This window comes from Marmota flaviventris, chromosome 11 (genome assembly GCF_047511675.1).
Source record: "Marmota flaviventris isolate mMarFla1 chromosome 11, mMarFla1.hap1, whole genome shotgun sequence".
Lineage (NCBI taxonomy): Eukaryota > Metazoa > Chordata > Mammalia > Rodentia > Sciuridae > Marmota > Marmota flaviventris.
The window spans coordinates 89,146,568-89,164,980 of NC_092508.1; the positions used below are offsets into that span (position 1 = coordinate 89,146,568).

Consider the following 18,413-nt stretch of genomic DNA (forward strand, 5'->3'; position numbering starts at 1 on the left):
TTACCATTACATTTCCTGTTTTTAAAATTATGATTTACACTGATATGAACATGATATTTGGTGATATATTTACCTTTAAATGATGCCAAACTGCAAAAATGCAGTTAATTTAAATGAAACTGGAACATTTGAAAATGATTGTTTGGTTTGGCTGTGACAATTCCTTGTATTCTAATCATCTATGAATATTATTCATATGACATTTCTAGAGCACTCTGTATTGCAGAGGGCCCTACATTTCATTCAGTTAGGTTTGAGATATATACTGGCTATAAGTATACTGTTTCTTCTCAGTATTGAGAAGCTGAGTGCTATAAAATTTCATAATTTCAGGTCTCAAGTGAAATAGGACAAAGAATTGATAATGAAAAACATTAGATTTTTTTTTTTTTGGTTTCATGTTTAAGTAATATTTTCCTTTAGGATCCAGGAACATATAGCAGACAGTGACTTGTATTTTTTTTCTTTTCTTTCCTTTTTTTTTACATTTCAGGTTCTTTTTGAGTTATTAACTTTCTTTCTTTTAATCCAAATGGACTGCTAAATAAATTCTGTTCGTTACCAACCCAGGCAAGAATCTACCTTGTGTTAAAACATATTTCCACTAGTTTCTAGGTCCTCTTGATGGTCTTCCACATTGACTACATGTCTAAGAAGTAATCACCTTCAAATAATTGTTTCTAGTCTTGATATAATACCCTTGGGATTCTCTTCTCAGTCTTGGTTATGCACAATAAACCTGACCATGTCAAATTAATTACTACACTGGTTCCTGCTGAAAGTGATCAAGTTAATTGAAGGGCACAGAACATACGTTCTTTTCCATGCTATCTGTTCCTAATGAACTCTTTACCTTTGCCTCACACTAATTCACTAAAGCAGAATATTGAGCAGAAAAGCCAAGCTATCAGAGAGATACTGCGACTTTCCTCAAAATATGTTGAATAATAGTAACTCTCAAAATGAATCTTTATTCATTGATTTTTTTGAACTTTTAAATCAAATTGTATATAACAAGGATGCAAAGCAATTGGTATTTTCTTACATTCCTGAAAAGAGGGTGCATAGGTGCAAATTTTTTTAAGTTTTTCTAGTAGTATCTGTCTTAAGACTCAATACTTCTATTCCTTGGCAAATATTCAAAATAAATGTGTTCACCCAAAAACATTAGCTACTTTAGTTGTGATGGCTCAAAACTTTAAACAAGGCAAGTGGACATTATGAATCAAATGGTAAAAACATTTTTCCTCAAAATGAAATTCTGCCAAGCAATAAAATGCAGAAAAAACTGACACTTTTACAATATGGATGAATTTTACAGACATGTTGAAAACAGGATCTCAGGAATAGAAGAATATGATTCTACTATGTTGATGTATTTAAAATAATCAATGGTGTTTGATGTTAGAATTATGGTTGCTGGCAGATGTATATTGACTGGGACAGATGACAAGTGAAACTCTTATAGTTCTGTAAATATTCTTGCAGGGAAGTGGCTAAACAAATACAAATATGAGAACTCCAGTGATTTGTGCAGGTATACATCTATAATGATTAAGAATGTAATTAAGTATTTCTGAAGCCTATGTGACAGTTGACTCCTAAATCCATATGATTCCCCCATAATATAAATGTATAGGTACAGAAAACTATACAAGTTTCTGTTTTAAAAAAAGTGTTCTGTTTTGTTTTTCTTTCAGTGTCCTGAATTTAAAAGACCCAGGGACATTGCAGTTGACTGGGTTGCTGGGAATATTTACTGGACTGATCACTCCAGAATGCACTGGTTCAGTTATTACACTACTCACTGGACCAGTCTGAGGTACTCTGTCAATGTTGGGCAGCTGAATGGCCCCAACTGCACCAGGCTCCTAACGAATATGGCTGGAGAACCATATGCTATTGCTGTAAATCCTAAAAGAGGGTAGGTTAATGGTTTCATAGTTATATTATTGATATGAGTGATCCAGTTTCAGAGATTGTGCTCTGTTTTGTTTCTGTTATTAAGTATTCAACATGTAACAGATTTACAAGACTTCTGAAAATACCCAGACTTCTCTTTCCATTCAAAAACATAACTTTTTTACACAAATGGTGATATATTTTTCCTGAAACGTTGATATCTCATACATCGTATACACAATAGTATTTGTATGTTTCTGTGAATACCTTCACTTGTATATGTGACTTATAAAATAATGATACTTGTGTTACAATCACATATACTACCACTGTTATTCTCCAAGTGAACTTTCTGAATATTAAACACATTAAATGTAGAGCATTATATTAATGCTGTTGGCTATTTTTGATAATAAAAGATGAAGCATATATATAATATATATATATATATATATATATATATATATATATATATATAAACAAATTTAAATTACTTGATACAAACATTTTCTTTTTGTTACTCGAAGAAGGAAACCTACAAATAATGAAAAAAATAGAACAGGAAAATGTCAAAGGATACTCCAAATCATCCACAAAATTAGTATATGCTAAGTAGAAAGAGACAATTTCAACTCTCAGAATTGCACAGTGTGGTGTCTTCTAAACAAGAGAATGATTTCTGTTTGATGAAATAGTGACATCACTATTAAAATAAAAATTGCATATTGGTGCATCTTTCATAATAAAATGAATATTTGGTCACAACTAGAGGCATAATTACAGTGATGGAAATTGTTTTATTCTGTGGTTTTAATGGAATTTTCAAAATTGAACTTTAGATATTAAATAATGTGCTATGAGGTTTACTATTAAGAATGGTTTTTAAAATGTAGTGAGTTTAGGTAGGACTTTATTTAAATTGTTGATTTATGCTTTTCTATTGGAGGTTTCCATTCTGTAGATTACAGGTTGGTTCAGAAATATGCTTATTAAGGGAATCTGGAGGTGACCACACATTTGGTCTGAGGAGATAGTGCTTTGAGAGCAGAGATGGGTTATAACAGCAGCCTCACTAAACTAACTTATGTGACCTGCTCTCTTCAGGATGATGTACTGGACTGTCATTGGGGACCACTCCCACATAGAAGAAGCAGCCATGGATGGTACTCTGAGAAGGATTTTAGTACAAAAGAACTTACAGAGGCCCACAGGTATTTAATGTTTCTGACATATGTTGAAATGTTAAGAAGAATACTAAATATATTAGTGTTAACAATTCTTTCTAGTTTTGTTGGCAATATAATAATTTTTACAGTGAATTTTATATATATATATATATATACATATAAATACATATATATATATATATATATATATATATATATACACACACACACACACACACACAGAGACACATACATACACAGTATGATTTAGTGGACATTATTAACATTTCTTATTCTATTTTCTTGACTTGAAAGTCAGGTCATTATCATACTGTCATTATTATTACGGGGGTTTTATTTGAAAATCGCCTAAGTTGTAAAGCTATTAGTAGAATTTTACATGCATAAAACTTTGACAGGTTATGGCAATGTATTTGGGTATTTTTACAGATCTATGTTAATATTCTGGGGATAGATGATAATATTACTAGAGGAAGAGAGAAGAAATGGAAAAAGTAGCATGATATAAATAATTTCTGTGAAAGACAGGTTTTGTGATTCCTTGCCTTTTTATTTAGGGCTCTTGTCAATCTGACCTAGAAATCCATCCCAGAGATGGCATTTAAGCTATGACTCCAAATTTTTGATACACTTGGAACTGTTCAGGATCTCAGGTCTTCATTCCTCCTGCATGTTCTTTCTCCCATGCTACTTCCTTCCCAGCTTCCCAATCTGGAATACCCATCTAGAATTTCTCTCCCTAGCTGAATCTTTTCTGTCTCATAAGTTTTAACTTTAGCACTTCTGTAATAATAAAACATTTCCAGGCTTCAGGCTCCTCAAGGATTCTCTGCCACCCACCCTACCCACTACACTCCCACTAAAAGAACAAAAGAATTATCTGTCTGTGTGCTGTGTTATCAAATCATTACACTTTGTAGTTTAAGATTTACTTGCCTTTGGCAACTTACATTCTTGCTAAATTTTAATGTGACTTATGCCCTGTTATTCAATTAGATTGTTTGTAACTCTTTAGGGGAGAGAGAAGTATTTGAGATCTAACATATTCATATAAGTGTGTCTTCATTTAATCATTTTACAAATATCGATGGAACACCTACAGTGTGCCAGAAATGGTTCCAAATACTGAAAAAACAAATACCTACAAATGTGAAGCAAGTCCCAATCTCACGAAACTTATCTTCCTGTACAGGATACATTATATAATGTCAGTTTAAATCATAAGTGCTCTGTAGAGAAAAAATCACAGTAAGGAAGGGAGAGTAATGAGGGATAATAGTTTAGTTACAATTATCAGAGAAGTTATCTCTAGAAAGGTTATATTTAAGGAATGACCTAAATAACAAAGAGGTAGTTAGAGGTGTGATTGTGAAAAAAGAGCTTTCCATGCAGAAAGAACAGTAAGATAGTGAGCTTCAAATATGTCAAAAACAGCAGGGTTAGTATACCTAGAGACATGCCAGCCATTCAAGAGAGTGGTGGACATGAAGGAGGGAAAGTGGTGACTTCAATATGCTGTTGAAGACTAGGTTCTATGCCACTTTATGGAGAGCCCCTTGAGTGCTGAGGAGTTAAGGGGTGTGATCTGCATATATACAATTTTAATTTTTTAAGCACGAGGCACTTTTTGTTAGCATATGAATAAAAAAGTCAAATTTGAAGTTACAGAAAAGTGGCAAAATTAGTGAAAAGCAACCTATAAAAAATTCCTCATGCTAAAATTTCACATAATCACGGTATAATTAACATGTTTTCATTTCAAAGAATGACTTTGATAGCAGTTTGTGGAATTTCCTATAGGTGCATTCCTTGGAGGGAGAGAATTTATGCAAAGAATTTATGTATGAAGAATTTATGGATTTTTCAGGAGAAACCAGTAAAAGGAAGAGAGAGAAAGGGAAAGAGCCCAGCAAAAATGGGTTTCAAGTAAAGTCCACTCTTGGTTTGGGACTCTAGGGTTGTGATCTGGAGTATAAACCCCATGTCAGGCAAGGGTGGTAGATTTTCACAAGTCATGGGTTATGGATTGGCCTTTGGGCTTTAACTTCCTAAGCAAGTCTGCTCTAATCAGTTGAGCACAATTTTCTGGAGGGGGTCAATTGTGAGTTTCTGCTGCTGGATCAACAAGTGGGGGATGTCTTTGAAAGAAGATCTGGGCAGGCAACACATGAGCTCTCACAGTGGGTCTCAGGAAAGATGCATGCATGAAACATTCTTCTATGAGTTGGAACGCTGCTCAACATTTCAAGCAATGTAATGATGAAGCTGAAGGCACCCCTATTTTCAAGAAATTAACAATTGAGAATGAAAAAGAATGAGGCATACTCAGATATGTGTTGAATTTGCAAAATGTAAGAACTATTTTATGTCTTAATATATCTTTAGAGTACAGAGACTCTAATTCATAGTGGGGGCATTTGAATAAAGGAAACATGTTCTTTATTATTAAAGGAGTTAGATACCATTGGCTTTGGACCCAAAGAGATTTACTTATTAGCTATGAGATCTCATAATGAAATTATTATCTTAAAATATAGGAACTATCATCATTAGCAAACCAAGAAGTAATAATGAATACCTGAAAATAATCCTGTATAAACTAAATGAGATAGTTCTGTAATATCAGGGCTCCAGTGTTTCATGCATAATATGTTTTGTTGATGAATCATGGTTCATCTAGAAGTTGACAAGTTCTGTAGTATAACATGAGCTGTAAACATAATCTTAAATTCCAACACAATTACACAAGTTTTTTTTTTAGACAATAATGAATTATTGTACAATTTTTATTCAATTAGTGATTTGAATAAGGCAAGTCTTCAGTCTTATTTCTTTGGCAGCATTTGTGCAAGGTATTGAATAGAACACAGACCAAGAGAGCAGGTAATTGTCATTGAATTCCCTTGACAAGGAAAAAAAATAACATGACTTGGAAAGTTACAAGCAGATAGAAAGGGGATAATATATATGAGACAAAGCAGAGTTAGCCTAGTGGAATTTATCAAATACAGATAAGGATAGAGAAAGAGATTGGAAGTGGATCCAAGAGGGATAAAGAGTACATAAATGAATTGAATCAAATATCTTATTGCCTTAATACATTTATCCTACTTTTATTAAAAAGATGAATGTTTACTATATGTCAAGCACTATTATTTATTAGAAATGCAGATGCCTGGATTCATGTAGCTTTTGGTCTAAAGTAGTGGACTATAAAAACAAATTAAAACCCTGCATATATCTGTGTGCATACACAAACATATGTGTAAATGGCACTATGGAGAAGAATAGAGTGAAGTGCAAAGCACATAGGTGTCACTCAAATATAGTGGGGAAGAAGGTTTTTCAAGGAGTTGAGTAAGAGTAAGTGTTAATCTATAAAAGGAGAAGGGTGGAGAGAAATGTTGGAATGCAAAGTAAATAGGTCAAAATGGTAGAAAATGGAATTGAGGAAAGCCAAAGAGCATAGTAAACAAAAGAAATGAAATGGAACTTGAAACTTTGAGAGGTGATTAGGGGCCAGGAGTTATAAGGTCCTAAAGTTCCCTGCAAGTACTATTGATTCATGTTAAGCAGGAAACAAAATCTGGTCAGATATCCATAAGAGCACCAGATACTTCTGGAAGATAGTTAGAGTGAGGCTGTCTACCCCATGAATATTGTGCATATATGTGTTTCTGCTCAAGAAATTTGCTTGAAAACTTCTATCTTGCTACAGGTAATAACTCTCAGAATTTGTATATCAACCTATTCAACTAATATATATTGAGCACCTTATATGCTTCAGGCATGATTCTTGGAATATGAGAAGTAAAAACATAGCCATAGTAGAGGGATGGGATGGGTTCAGTAGAAATTTAATATTTACAAATAAATTCTGAAGTCAGTTTTAGGTGTTTAATGCTATGATAAAAAGAGTGAAATTGCCAGAAGAGTTGTCAATGGTAGAGAGAAAGGTTGCAGTATAACATAATTAGGCATCAAGGTAGGCTTTCATAGAAGGTGGGATTTTTTTTTTTTTTTTTTTTTTTTTTTAATTTTTATTGTGGGTTGTTCAAAACATTACAAATTTCTTGACATATCATATTCCACACTTTGATTCAAGTGGGTTATGAACTCCCACCTTCACCCCATACACAGATTGCAGAATCACATCAGTTACACATCCATTGATTTACAAATTGCCATACTAGTGTCTGTTGTGCTCCGCTGCCTTTCCCATCCTCCACCCTCCCCCCTCCCCACCTCTCCCCTCCCCTCCCCTCCTCTCTCTCTACCTCCTCCACAGTATAACCCTGAGGGTCTCCTTCCATTACCATGCAATTTCCCTTCTCTCTCCCTTTCCCTCCCACCTCTCATCCCTGTTTAATGTTAATCTTCTTCTCATGCTCTTCGACCCTACTCTGTTCTTAGTTACTCTCCTTATATCAAAGAAGACATTTGGCATTTGTTTTTTAGGGATTGGCTAGCTTCACTTAGAATAATCTGCTCTAATGCCATCCATTTCCCTGTAAATTCTATGATTTTGTCATTTTTTAATGCAGAGTAATACTCCATTGTGTATAAATGCCACATTTTTTTTATCCATTCGTCTATTGAAGGGCATCTAGGTTGGTTCCACAGTCTTGCTATTGTGAACTGTGCTGCTATGAACATCGATGTAGCAGTGTCCCTGTAGCATGCTCTTTTTAGGTCTTTAGGGAATAGACCAAGAAGGGGAATAGCTGGGTCAAATGGTGGCTCCATTCCCAGCTTTCCAAGAAATCTCCATACTGCTTTCCAAATTGGCTGCACCAATCTGCAGTCCCACCAGCAATGTACAAGTGTACCCTTTTCCCCACATCCTCGCCAGCACTTGTTGTTGTTTGACTTCCTAATGGCTGCCAATCTAACTGGAGTGAGATGGTATCTTAGGGTGGTTTTGATTTGCATTTCTCTGACAGCTAGAGATGTTGAGCATTTTTTCATGTACTTGTTGATTGACTGTATGTCCTCCTCTGAGAAGTGTCTGTTCAGGTCCTTGGCCCATTTGTTGATTGGGTTGTTTGTTTTCTTATTGTCTAATTTTTTGAGTTCTTTGTATACTCTGGATATTAGGGCTCTATCTGAAGTGTGAGGAGTAAAGATTTGTTCCCAGGGTGTAGGCTCCCTATTTACCTCTCTTATTGTTTCTTTTGCTGAGAAAAAACTTTTTAGTTTGAGTAAGTCCCATTTGTTGATTCTAGTTATTAACTTTTGTGCTATGGGTGTCCTATTGAGGAATTTGGAGCCCGACCCCACAGTATGTAGATCGTAGCCAACTTTTTCTTCTATCAGACGCCGTGTCTCTGATTTGATATCAAGCTCCTTGATCCATTTTGAATTCACTTTTGTGCATGGCGAGAGAAAGGGATTCAGTTTCATTTTGTTGCATATGGATTTCCAGTTTTCCCAGCACCATTTGTTGAAGATGCTATCCTTCCTCCATTGCATGCTTTTAGACCCTTTATCAAATATAAGATAGTTGTAGTTTTGTGGATTGGTTTCTGTGTCCTCTATTCTGTACCATTGGTCCACCCGCCTGTTTTGGTACCAGTACCATGCTGTTTTTGTTACTATTGCTCTGTAGTATAGTTTGAAGTCTGGTATCGCTATACCGCCTGATTCACACTTCCTGCTTAGCATTGTTTTTGCTATTCTGGGTCTTTTATTTTTCCATATGAATTTCATGATTGCTTTCTCTATTTCTACAAGAAATGCCATTGGGATTTTGATTGGCATTGCATTAAACCTATAGAGAACTTTTGGTAATATCGCCATTTTGATGATGTTAGTTCTGCCTATCCATGAACAGGGTATATTTTTCCATCTTCTAAGATCTTCTTCTATTTCTCTCTTTAGGGTTCTGTAGTTTTCATTGTATAAGTCTTTCACCTCTTTTGTTAGGTTGATTCCCAAGTATTTTATTTTTTTTGAAGATATTTTGAATGGAGTGGTTGTCCTCATTTCCATTTCAGAGGATTTGTCGCTGATATACAGGAATGCCTTTGATTTATGCGTGTTGATTTTATATCCTGCCACTTTGCTGAATTCATTTATTAGCTCTAATAGTTTCTTTGTAGAGCCTTTTGGGTCTGCTAGGTATAGAATCATATCATCTGCAAATAGTGATAATTTAAGTTCTTCTTTTCCTATTTTTATGCCTTTAATTTCTTTCGTCTGTCTAATTGCTCTGGCCAGTGTTTCGAGAACTATGTTGAACAGAAGTGGAGAGAGAGGGCATCCCTGTCTAGTTCCAGATTTTAGAGGGAATGCCTTCAGTTTTTCTCCGTTCAGAATGATGCTAGCCTGAGGCTTAGCATAGATTGCTTTTACAATATTGAGGTATGTTCCTGTTATCCCTAGTTTTTCTAGAGTTTTGAACATAAAGGGATGCTGTACTTTGTCAAATGCTTTTTCCGCATCTATCGAGATGATCATATGGTTCTTATTTTTAAGTCTATTGATGTGGTGAATAACATTTATTGATTTCCGTATATTGAACCAGCCTTGCATCCCTGGGATGAATCCTACTTGATCATGGTGTACAATTTTTTTGATATGTTTTTGTATCCGATTCGCCAGAATTTTATTGAGGATTTTTGCATCTAGGTTCATTAGAGATATTGGTCTGTAGTTTTCTTTCTTTGAAGTGTCTTTGTCTGGTTTAGGTATCAGGGTGATGTTGGCCTCATAGAATGAATTTGGAAGTTCTCCCTCCTTTTCTATTTCCTGAAGTAGCTTGAAAAGTATTGGTATTAGTTCTTCTTTAAAGGTTTTGTAAAATTCTGCTGTATACCCATCTGGACCTGGGCTTTTCTTAGTTGGAAGTCTTTTTATGGTTTCTTCTATTTCCTCAATTGATATTGGTCTGTTTAGGTTTTCTATATCCTCCTGACTCAATCTGGGCAGATCATATGACTTAAGAAATTTATCTATGCCTTCACTATCTTCTAATTTGTTGGAGTATAAGGATTCAAAATAGTTTTTGATTATCTTCTGTATTTCTGAAGTGTCTGTTGTGATATTGCCTTTTTCATCCCGTATGCTAGTAATTTGAGTTCTCTCTCTTCTTCTCTTCGCTAGCATCGCTAAGGGTCTGTCGATTTTGTTTATTTTTTCAAAGAACCAACTTTTAGTTTTGTCAATTTTTTCAATTGTTTCTTTTGTTTCGATTTCATTAATTTCAGCTCTGATTTTAATTATTTCTTGCCTTCTACTTCTTTTGCTGTTGTTTTGCTCTTCTTTTTCAAGGATTTTGAGATGAAGTATGAGATCATTTATTTGTTGGTTTTTTCTTTTTTTAAGGAATGAACTCCAAGCAATGAATTTTCCTCTTAGAACTGCTTTCAATGTGTCCCATAGATTCCGATATGTTGTGTCTGTGTTTTCATTTATCTCTAAGAATTTTTTAATTTCCTTCTTGATGTCTTCTATAACCCATTGATCATTCAGTAACCTATTGTTCATTCTCCAAGTGATGTATGCTTTTTCCTTCCTTCTTTTATCGTTGATTTTCAGTTTCATTCCATTATGATCAGATAAGATGCATGGTATTATCTCTACTCCTTTATATTGTCTAAGAGTTGCCCTGTGACATAATATATGATCTATTTTTGAGAAGGATCCATGTGCTGCTGAGAAAAAAGTGTAACTGCTTGATGTTGGGTGGTATATTCTATATATGTCAATTAGGTCTAGGTTATTAATAGTGTTATTGAGTTCTATAGTTTCCTTATTCAACTTTTGTTTGGAAGATCTGTCCAGTGGCGAGAGAGGTGTGTTGAAGTCTCCCATGATTATGGTATGGTGATCTATTAGACTCTTGAACTTGAGAAGAGTTTGTTTGACGAACATAGCTGCACCATTGTTTGGGGCATAAATATTTATGATTGTTATGTCTTGTTGTTGTATGGTTCCCTTAAGCAGTATGTAGTGTCCCTCTTTATCTCTTTTGATTAACTTTGGCTTGAAATCTATTTTATTTGATATGAGTATGGACACTCCTGCTTGTTTCCGAAGTCCATATGAGTGATATGATTTTTCCCAACCTTTCACCTTCAGCCTATATATGTCTTTTCCTATCAAATGCGTCTCCTGCAGGCAGCATATTGTTGGGTCTTGTTTTGTGATCCATTCTACTAGCCTGTGTCTCTTAATTGGTGAGTTTAAGCCATTAACATTTAGGGTTATTATTGAGATATGGGTTGTTCTTCCAGCCATATTTGTTTATTTCTGTTACTAAACATGGTTTGTTTTCCTCTTTGATTATTCCCCCCCCCCCTTTACTGTCCTACCTCCCACTGTTGGTTTTCATTGTTATTTTCCATTTCCTCTTCCTGTAATGCTTTGGCGAGGATGTTTTGAAGAGATGGTTTTCTAGCTGCAAATTCTTTTAACTTTTGTTTATCGTGGAAGGTTTTAATTTCATCCTCCATCCTGAAGCTTAATTTCGCTGGATACACAATTCTTGGTTGGAACCCATTTTCTTTCAGTGTTTGAAATATGTTATTCCAGGATCTTCTAGCTTTCAGAGTCTGTGTTGACAGATCAGCTGTTATCCTGATTGGCTTACCCCTAAATGTAATCTGCTTCCTTTCTCTTGTAGCTTTTAAAATTCTCTCCTTATTCTGTATGTTGGGCATCTTCATTATGATGTGTCTAGGTGTGGATCTCTTATGATTTTGCACATTCGGCGTCCTATAGGCTTCTAGGATTTGGGGTTCTGTCTCATTCTTCAAGTCTGGGAAGTTTTCTTGTATTATTTCATTGAATAGACTTCTCATTCCTTTGGTTTGGAGCTCTGTACCTTCCTGTATCCCAATGACTCTTAAGTTTGGTCTCTTAATGTTATCCCATATTTCTTGGATGTTCTGCTCATGGTTTCTTAACAGTCTTGCTGAGCTGTCTATGTTCTTTTCCAGTTGAAATACTTTGTCTTCATTGTCTGATGTTCTATCTTCTAAGTGTTCTACTCTGCTGGTAGTATTCTCCATTGAGTTTTTAAGTTGGTTTATTGCTTCCTGCATTTCTAGGATTTCTGTTTGTTTGTTTTTTATAACCTCTATCTCCCTGTATAGTTGATCCTTTGCTTCCTGGATTTGTTTGCGTAATTCGTTGTCGAAGTGATCTTTCATTGTCTGATTTTGCTGTTTAATGTCTTCCTTGATACTCCAGATCATCTGAAGCATGTATATCCTGAATTCTTTATCTGACATTCCATCTGCTGCAGCTGTTACCTCTTCTAAAGTTGCGTTGACCTGCATTGCTTGTGGTCCTTTCTTTCCTTGTCTTTTCATACTGCTTGCGTATCTTTCCTGCAGGTGCGGGCGGCGGCTGTGCTCTCTCCTTATTCCAATTGGGGTGTCGTGGCTACCACGCCGGCAGGTCACTGGGCCTGTTCTGGGAGCTGGCGGCGGCTCTGTTCTGCCCCTACTCCAATTGGGGTGACGAGTGTACCACGCCGGCAGGCCACCGGGCCTGATCCGCCGGTCGGTTGCAGGTTTGCCTACCCTGCAGGCGCGGGAGGCGGCTCTACTCTGCCCCTACTGCAAATGGAGTGACGTGTCTGTCGTACCGGCAGGCCACTGGGCCTGTCCCGCTGGTCGGTCGCAGATCTGCCCACCTTTCGGGCACGGGTGGAGGCTCTGCTCTGCCCCTACTCCAATTAGGGTGTCATGGCTACCCCGCCTGCAGGACGCTGGGCCTGTTCCTGGCACGGGCAGCGACTCTGCTCTGCCACTACTCCAATTAGGGTGGTGTTTGTACCACGCCGGCAGGCTCCTGGGCCTGATCCGCCGGTCTGTTGTAGGTCTGCCTACCTTGGAGGCGCGGGCGGCGGATCTGCCCTGCCCCTCCTACCACGCCTGCGGACCCCTGGGCCTGATCTGCAGGTTGATCACTGATCTGCTCACCCTGCGGGCACGGGTGGCAGTTCCGCTCCGCCCCCACTCCAATTGGGGTCACGTGACCACCACACCGGCAGGGCCTGATCCGGGCGTGGGAGAAGGATCTGCTCTGCCCCTACTCCAGTTGGGGTGACGTGTGTACCACACTGGCAGGCCACTGGGCCTGACCCGCCAGGCTGACACAGGTCTGTTTACCTTGCAAGCGCGAACTGCGGCTCTGCCCTGCCCCTCCTACCACGCCCATGTACCACTGGGTCGCGGGTCTGCCCACCTTGCGGTTGCGGCTGGCGGCTCCGCTCCGCCCCCTCTCCAATTGGGGTCACGCGGTCACCACGCTGGCGAGCCGCTGGGCCTGCTCCGGGCGCTGGCGGCGGCCCGGCTCCTTCCCTCTGGCTCGACGACAAATTGAGGAGACTCGGGTGACTGTGCCTCACCCCCCCTACCAGGAGACCAACTGCTTATGTCACCACTGGTATTGATGAAGTTCCCTCCTCCGCCGCTTTCTGCAGACATCAGATCTCTGCCATGTTGGTATCCTATGCGAATGGCAGCATTTCGTTCCCCTTGCCGGGCAACCAAAGCACCGGGTGAGTCCTGACCGGCCCTCAGCAGGACCCGGACCGAGAAGCAGTTTCCGCGGGCTCCTAGCCCCGGGCCAGGGAAGTTCCGGGAGCCGGAACTCGGCCACTCCGTGCTCGGTGTAAGCTCCTATAAATGTAAGCTCCAAGAAGCAGTCCCCGCGGGCTCAGTTCCGGGAGCCGGAACTCGGCCGCCCCGCGCTCAGTATTCACTCTGATAAGATCAGGCTCAGATTGCGCTGAGCCCTAGCAATCTGTCTGCAAGCCGCAGGCGAATTGCAGCCTGAAATTACCTGTTCTATGGCTGAATGAGCTGCGGTCAGTCAAAAACAGGGGTGGTGACGTCAGTTTACCAACATGGTGGCTGCTGGCCTCCTCTGTGGTCTGACCGGTGTGGAGAACCGAGATGGACCGCTTCCTTCCCCCGTCTCGAACCCAGAATTCAGCCCTGAGTACGGTCGGTGCTTGCGCGGCTGGCAGAAACTGCAGCGCTGTAACCCTGCGTCTCTATCCCAGACTTTAGCCGCGGGGCGATTTGCTGAATAAGCAGTGATACCCTCCGTGCGACAAACCTCTCGCGTTTGAGTCCCCGTAGCCGATCCTCGTGCGATGGAAATCCTTCCTCCAGGTTCCGGAGTACCCCACTATTGCTGGAAATTCCTAACAAAATATCCTTTAGCCGTCCTGACTTGTCATACTCCCACACAGTGAAGCAGCACACGGGGACAATGCACTCCCCTCGCCGCCATCTTCCTTCCTCTCCCCTAGAAGGTGGGATTTGAGCACAGATGTGCAACATTGTCACTTAGCCATAGAAAATGTTGTAGTTGTGCCAGGAACCAAGTTAAATCAATCAGATGGAAATATTTTACAGGTCATTAAAAACATTAGTTTTGGAACTCAAAATAGAACTAGGAATTTGGTTTTGGAAACTAGCAACAAAAGCTGATATTCAATAATACTTGTGTTGTTAAGATGAACAATGGATGGTCAATAAGATCTCAAGGGTAGAATTTTAGGAAGATGCTTATTTTGAAAAGAAGAAAGATCACAAGTGAAGACGCCAAAGGCCTCCAAATACTAGTAGGTTAGAATGTGGTGTCACCATAGCCAAAGAAGTGTTTCAAAAAGAAGATGGTATACATTATTGAGCAAAACACTGCCTCACATAGAAAAAGAATAGTAGAAAAATATAACCTTTCCATTTACATAGATATGTTAAAATTGAACAAGCTGAATAAACTTTTTATCATCAATCTTCTTTTTAAATTATATATATATAATATTTATATATATATATATATATATATATATATATATATATATATATATATATATATATAATAGTTGTAGTTAGACACAATACCTTTATTTCATTTTTTTAATGTGGTGCTGAGGATTGAATCCAGTGCCTCACATGAGCTAGGTGAGCGCTCTGCCACTGAGCCACAACCCCAGCCCCTCATCAATCTTCTTATTTTTGAAATATGATAATTAACTTACATATAATGTGTAACGATTCATTTAAATCAGTTGGTAAAACCAGTATGAATTTTCTTCACTGTGTTAGAGCTAATAATATTTATAAAAATTGTCTACTTTTTACTAGGGTAAGGCCTTGAATTCCAAATAGTGTCTACCATAATTTCCTAACAGCAATAATAATTTATCCATATCTATTTAGTATATTTTGTTTAGTTTTATTTATTTTCTCATTGTATGTCTATTATAATTCCTAATATAAGAGAGAAATTGATAAATCACATGTAAAATCTGTTACTTAACTTCATTGCCACGTGCTTAAAATTTTCTTCAGCTTCTTCAAGTGACATGTTTGCACCTATGTCTAAGATACAGTGTGCCATATGATCTTATCTATAAGTAAAATCTGAAGTAATTAATCTCATAGAAATTGAGAATGAATAGTGCTTACTAGGCACTGGGGAGAGCAGAGGTGAGCAACTGAGTCCTGTCAATGGCACTGTGCCATTGAACAGGAGGAATAAAGACTGGTGTTTTCTGACACAGCACAGTGAATGTAATGGACAATAATACATTGTATACATTGAAACAGCACAGAAAATTTGTATGAATTGTTTTATTAACATTACAAATGATGATGTCATATTCTTGAGAAGGGTTTTATTACATTGAGCAGAAACATATATTGATGTCATCTTCATAGTGTTTAATGACTCGTGAGTATTTGTTTTGCCAACTTTTATTGATATACAAATGAGTTTAAACAATTGTCAGGAGATTTTTAAGAAATAATAGTTCATTTTATTTTCATAAATAGTATTACTGAAAAGTAGTAACAAAACATTGGCAACCAGTAAATCATTATTCTGCATTTACATGCATATTTACATTTCATGTATGGGAAGACATGGACAAATATATCCTAGAAGGTGTCTTTGAATGGAAGTACATTCATGACTATGTCTTCCCAGTAATACCTTGACCAGTTTTTTGTCAATTTTCTCTCTGTTTTCTTGGAGTGTATAAATATTTGTTCTGACTTTAGGATACTATATTAAAATCAGTAAGTACCATCATGCTTCTCTTTCTCTCTGAGTGTAAAATCTTGTTCTTTTTATTGAGGGTATATAAGAGAAGCTATCTTTCTAATGTCATGCATGGACATGTAAAGGCAGTGAGATATTGTACACTTGGTTATCCTCTTAGTTTTATCAGGATACAGTTATCACCATAGATGAGCAGCATACTTGGTGTAACCCTTGTGAATTCCAGGGTTAGAATTTTACCATCCAATCAAATAGCCCAGCACACCACCACCATCTTTGCAAACTTGGCAACATCATGACAAGAGCACTGCAGTGCTCTGGGATTTTATCAAACACTCATTCTTCTCATTCTTTGGACTCCATCATCTACTGCTTTAATGGTGCAATCTACCATTAACTCATCAATGTATATATTTGTGCCCAAGACTATAACTGACTTAAACCTAATCTGTTGTTAATATTTTCTTGTTATATCCCTTACATACTATTACCTATATGTAGTCTGTGCTTAAAACAATTATGTGTTGAATGAAAGAACAAATGGATACCTGCAATTTTAACACTCTAAGCCTTGGGATGGTTCCAAGGCCTTCTTAAATAAATGGCACACTTTTGTTTTGTTTTATTTTATCAGGCAGGATGATAAATAAAATAATCTTAGTCTATCTTATTTTTCAGTCTATCTTATTTTTTTCTTATGTTAGTTGAGTAGCAAGTACTTTCCCCACCAGTGTGTGTCAGATAAAGTCACTTTCCAGTTTAGCTTTTAATAGTAGCTTTTAGAATTCCATGAGATTGATTTAAATAACACATCCTTTGATAGCTAGAGGCTTGTGGCTGTTGTTTGCTATCTCTTCCAAATTGTGGCAATTTCAGAGAGAATGAAGGACTATATATTTATCCGACAACACTCATACTTATTTGATTCAGTAAACAGATTCATTTTCCTTGGTCACAAAGATCTCTAAATAAAGTGGATACAAATTTATGACTGTTTTACCATTTCCTTGATGCATTTATTTTAATAAAGCTGTCATATGTTTGTGTGTACAAGAGAGAGGGGTGGATTTTAATATAGTTTGAAATCTTTGATTCTAAGCAGACAACCAATCTGAAAATTAATTATAACAAATTTTTAAATAAATATAACAGTGGTAAATATATTCAGTTATTTTAGCTTTTCTCAATACCTTTTAAATTGAGAATATGTTAGGGCTTACTTGATGATTTTTGCTACTATATAAATCCTTGCTTTGCCTTAAAACAGAATGTATCTTATCCTTTCATCTGAGGATGTAGTGGTTGAAATTTATTATTCTAAGTCTTCTCTCAAATATCACATTGGTATTATGATCATTTTTCATAATATATTTTTTCTTTTTATTCTTTTTAGACTATAATGGAAATAAGGAAACCATTAGATTTTTCAAATTTCAGACTCCAACAAAAGCAAGGTTCAAAAAGTTCCTAAAGCATGGTAGTAGTCTTGGTATTATGGGGGGAGATGGTATTGAGAGAATCACTACTTGATTAGTGCTGTTACCTTGTATCACTGAAATTTAGCTTGCATCTTTGTCTTTTATAAACCTTTTAATTTATGATTTGAAAATTGAATTAAAATCAGTATAGTATTTTATTTTAAATTTTCTGTACTTTTGCTAATTCAATTCCATATATTTGTAATTTACAGTTCAGATAAGAAAGTTTCTTGAGAATTTCTTTTGTTTTTATTTTTCATTGTATCACTGGTTCTTTATTAAAGACAAAAGAAGTTGTGATACTTTAAAGAAAGACATGAGCTTGTTCTTTCCTATAAACTTGACATTCATTGATACCACAGGAAAAGTTAGCTGATTCCTTTATTAACTTTTTAATTTAAAGACTATCTCTTTTATTAAAGGGTTTAAGGAAAAATCAAAAATCATTGATTTGTGGATTTTTGTAATATAAACCCCATTCATCTAAAAAACTTTGTTGTAAAATTTCTATCTAGATGTAATTCCATCTAATAGCACATGTGACAAAAGCTGATAAAATTGAGGATATCTTGAGCAAGCACAGAGCAGCAATGCAATATATGGCACTTTTAGTAAATTTCAGAAATCATATTGTTAATTAAATTGGATCACACCCACATTGTTTTCTTCTTTTCCATGATTAGCAAATTTAATAGTTTAGGTGTAAGACCAATTTTTTTGAACAGAGGGTTTTGTTTTATGTGCTTTTTGTATTACCCCCTTAGAAAAGAAGGAAAAGTGTTTTCAACCTTTCTTAGGTGACTACTTTGAACTA

The 18,413-nt window shown here is 36.9% G+C and overlaps 1 protein-coding gene across 1 annotated transcript in view; it reads left to right on the forward strand.

Annotated features, from left to right (window-relative positions):
- The window catches only part of Lrp1b (LDL receptor related protein 1B), a 1,514,976-nt gene that overhangs the window by 1,414,594 nt on the left and 81,969 nt on the right, over window positions 1-18,413 (forward strand). The window contains exons 78-79 of the mRNA XM_071619306.1: window positions 1,701-1,924; window positions 3,007-3,113. Of these exons, the coding sequence (XP_071475407.1) occupies window positions 1,701-1,924; window positions 3,007-3,113 (331 nt within the window). The remainder of the gene's footprint in view (window positions 1-1,700; window positions 1,925-3,006; window positions 3,114-18,413) is intronic.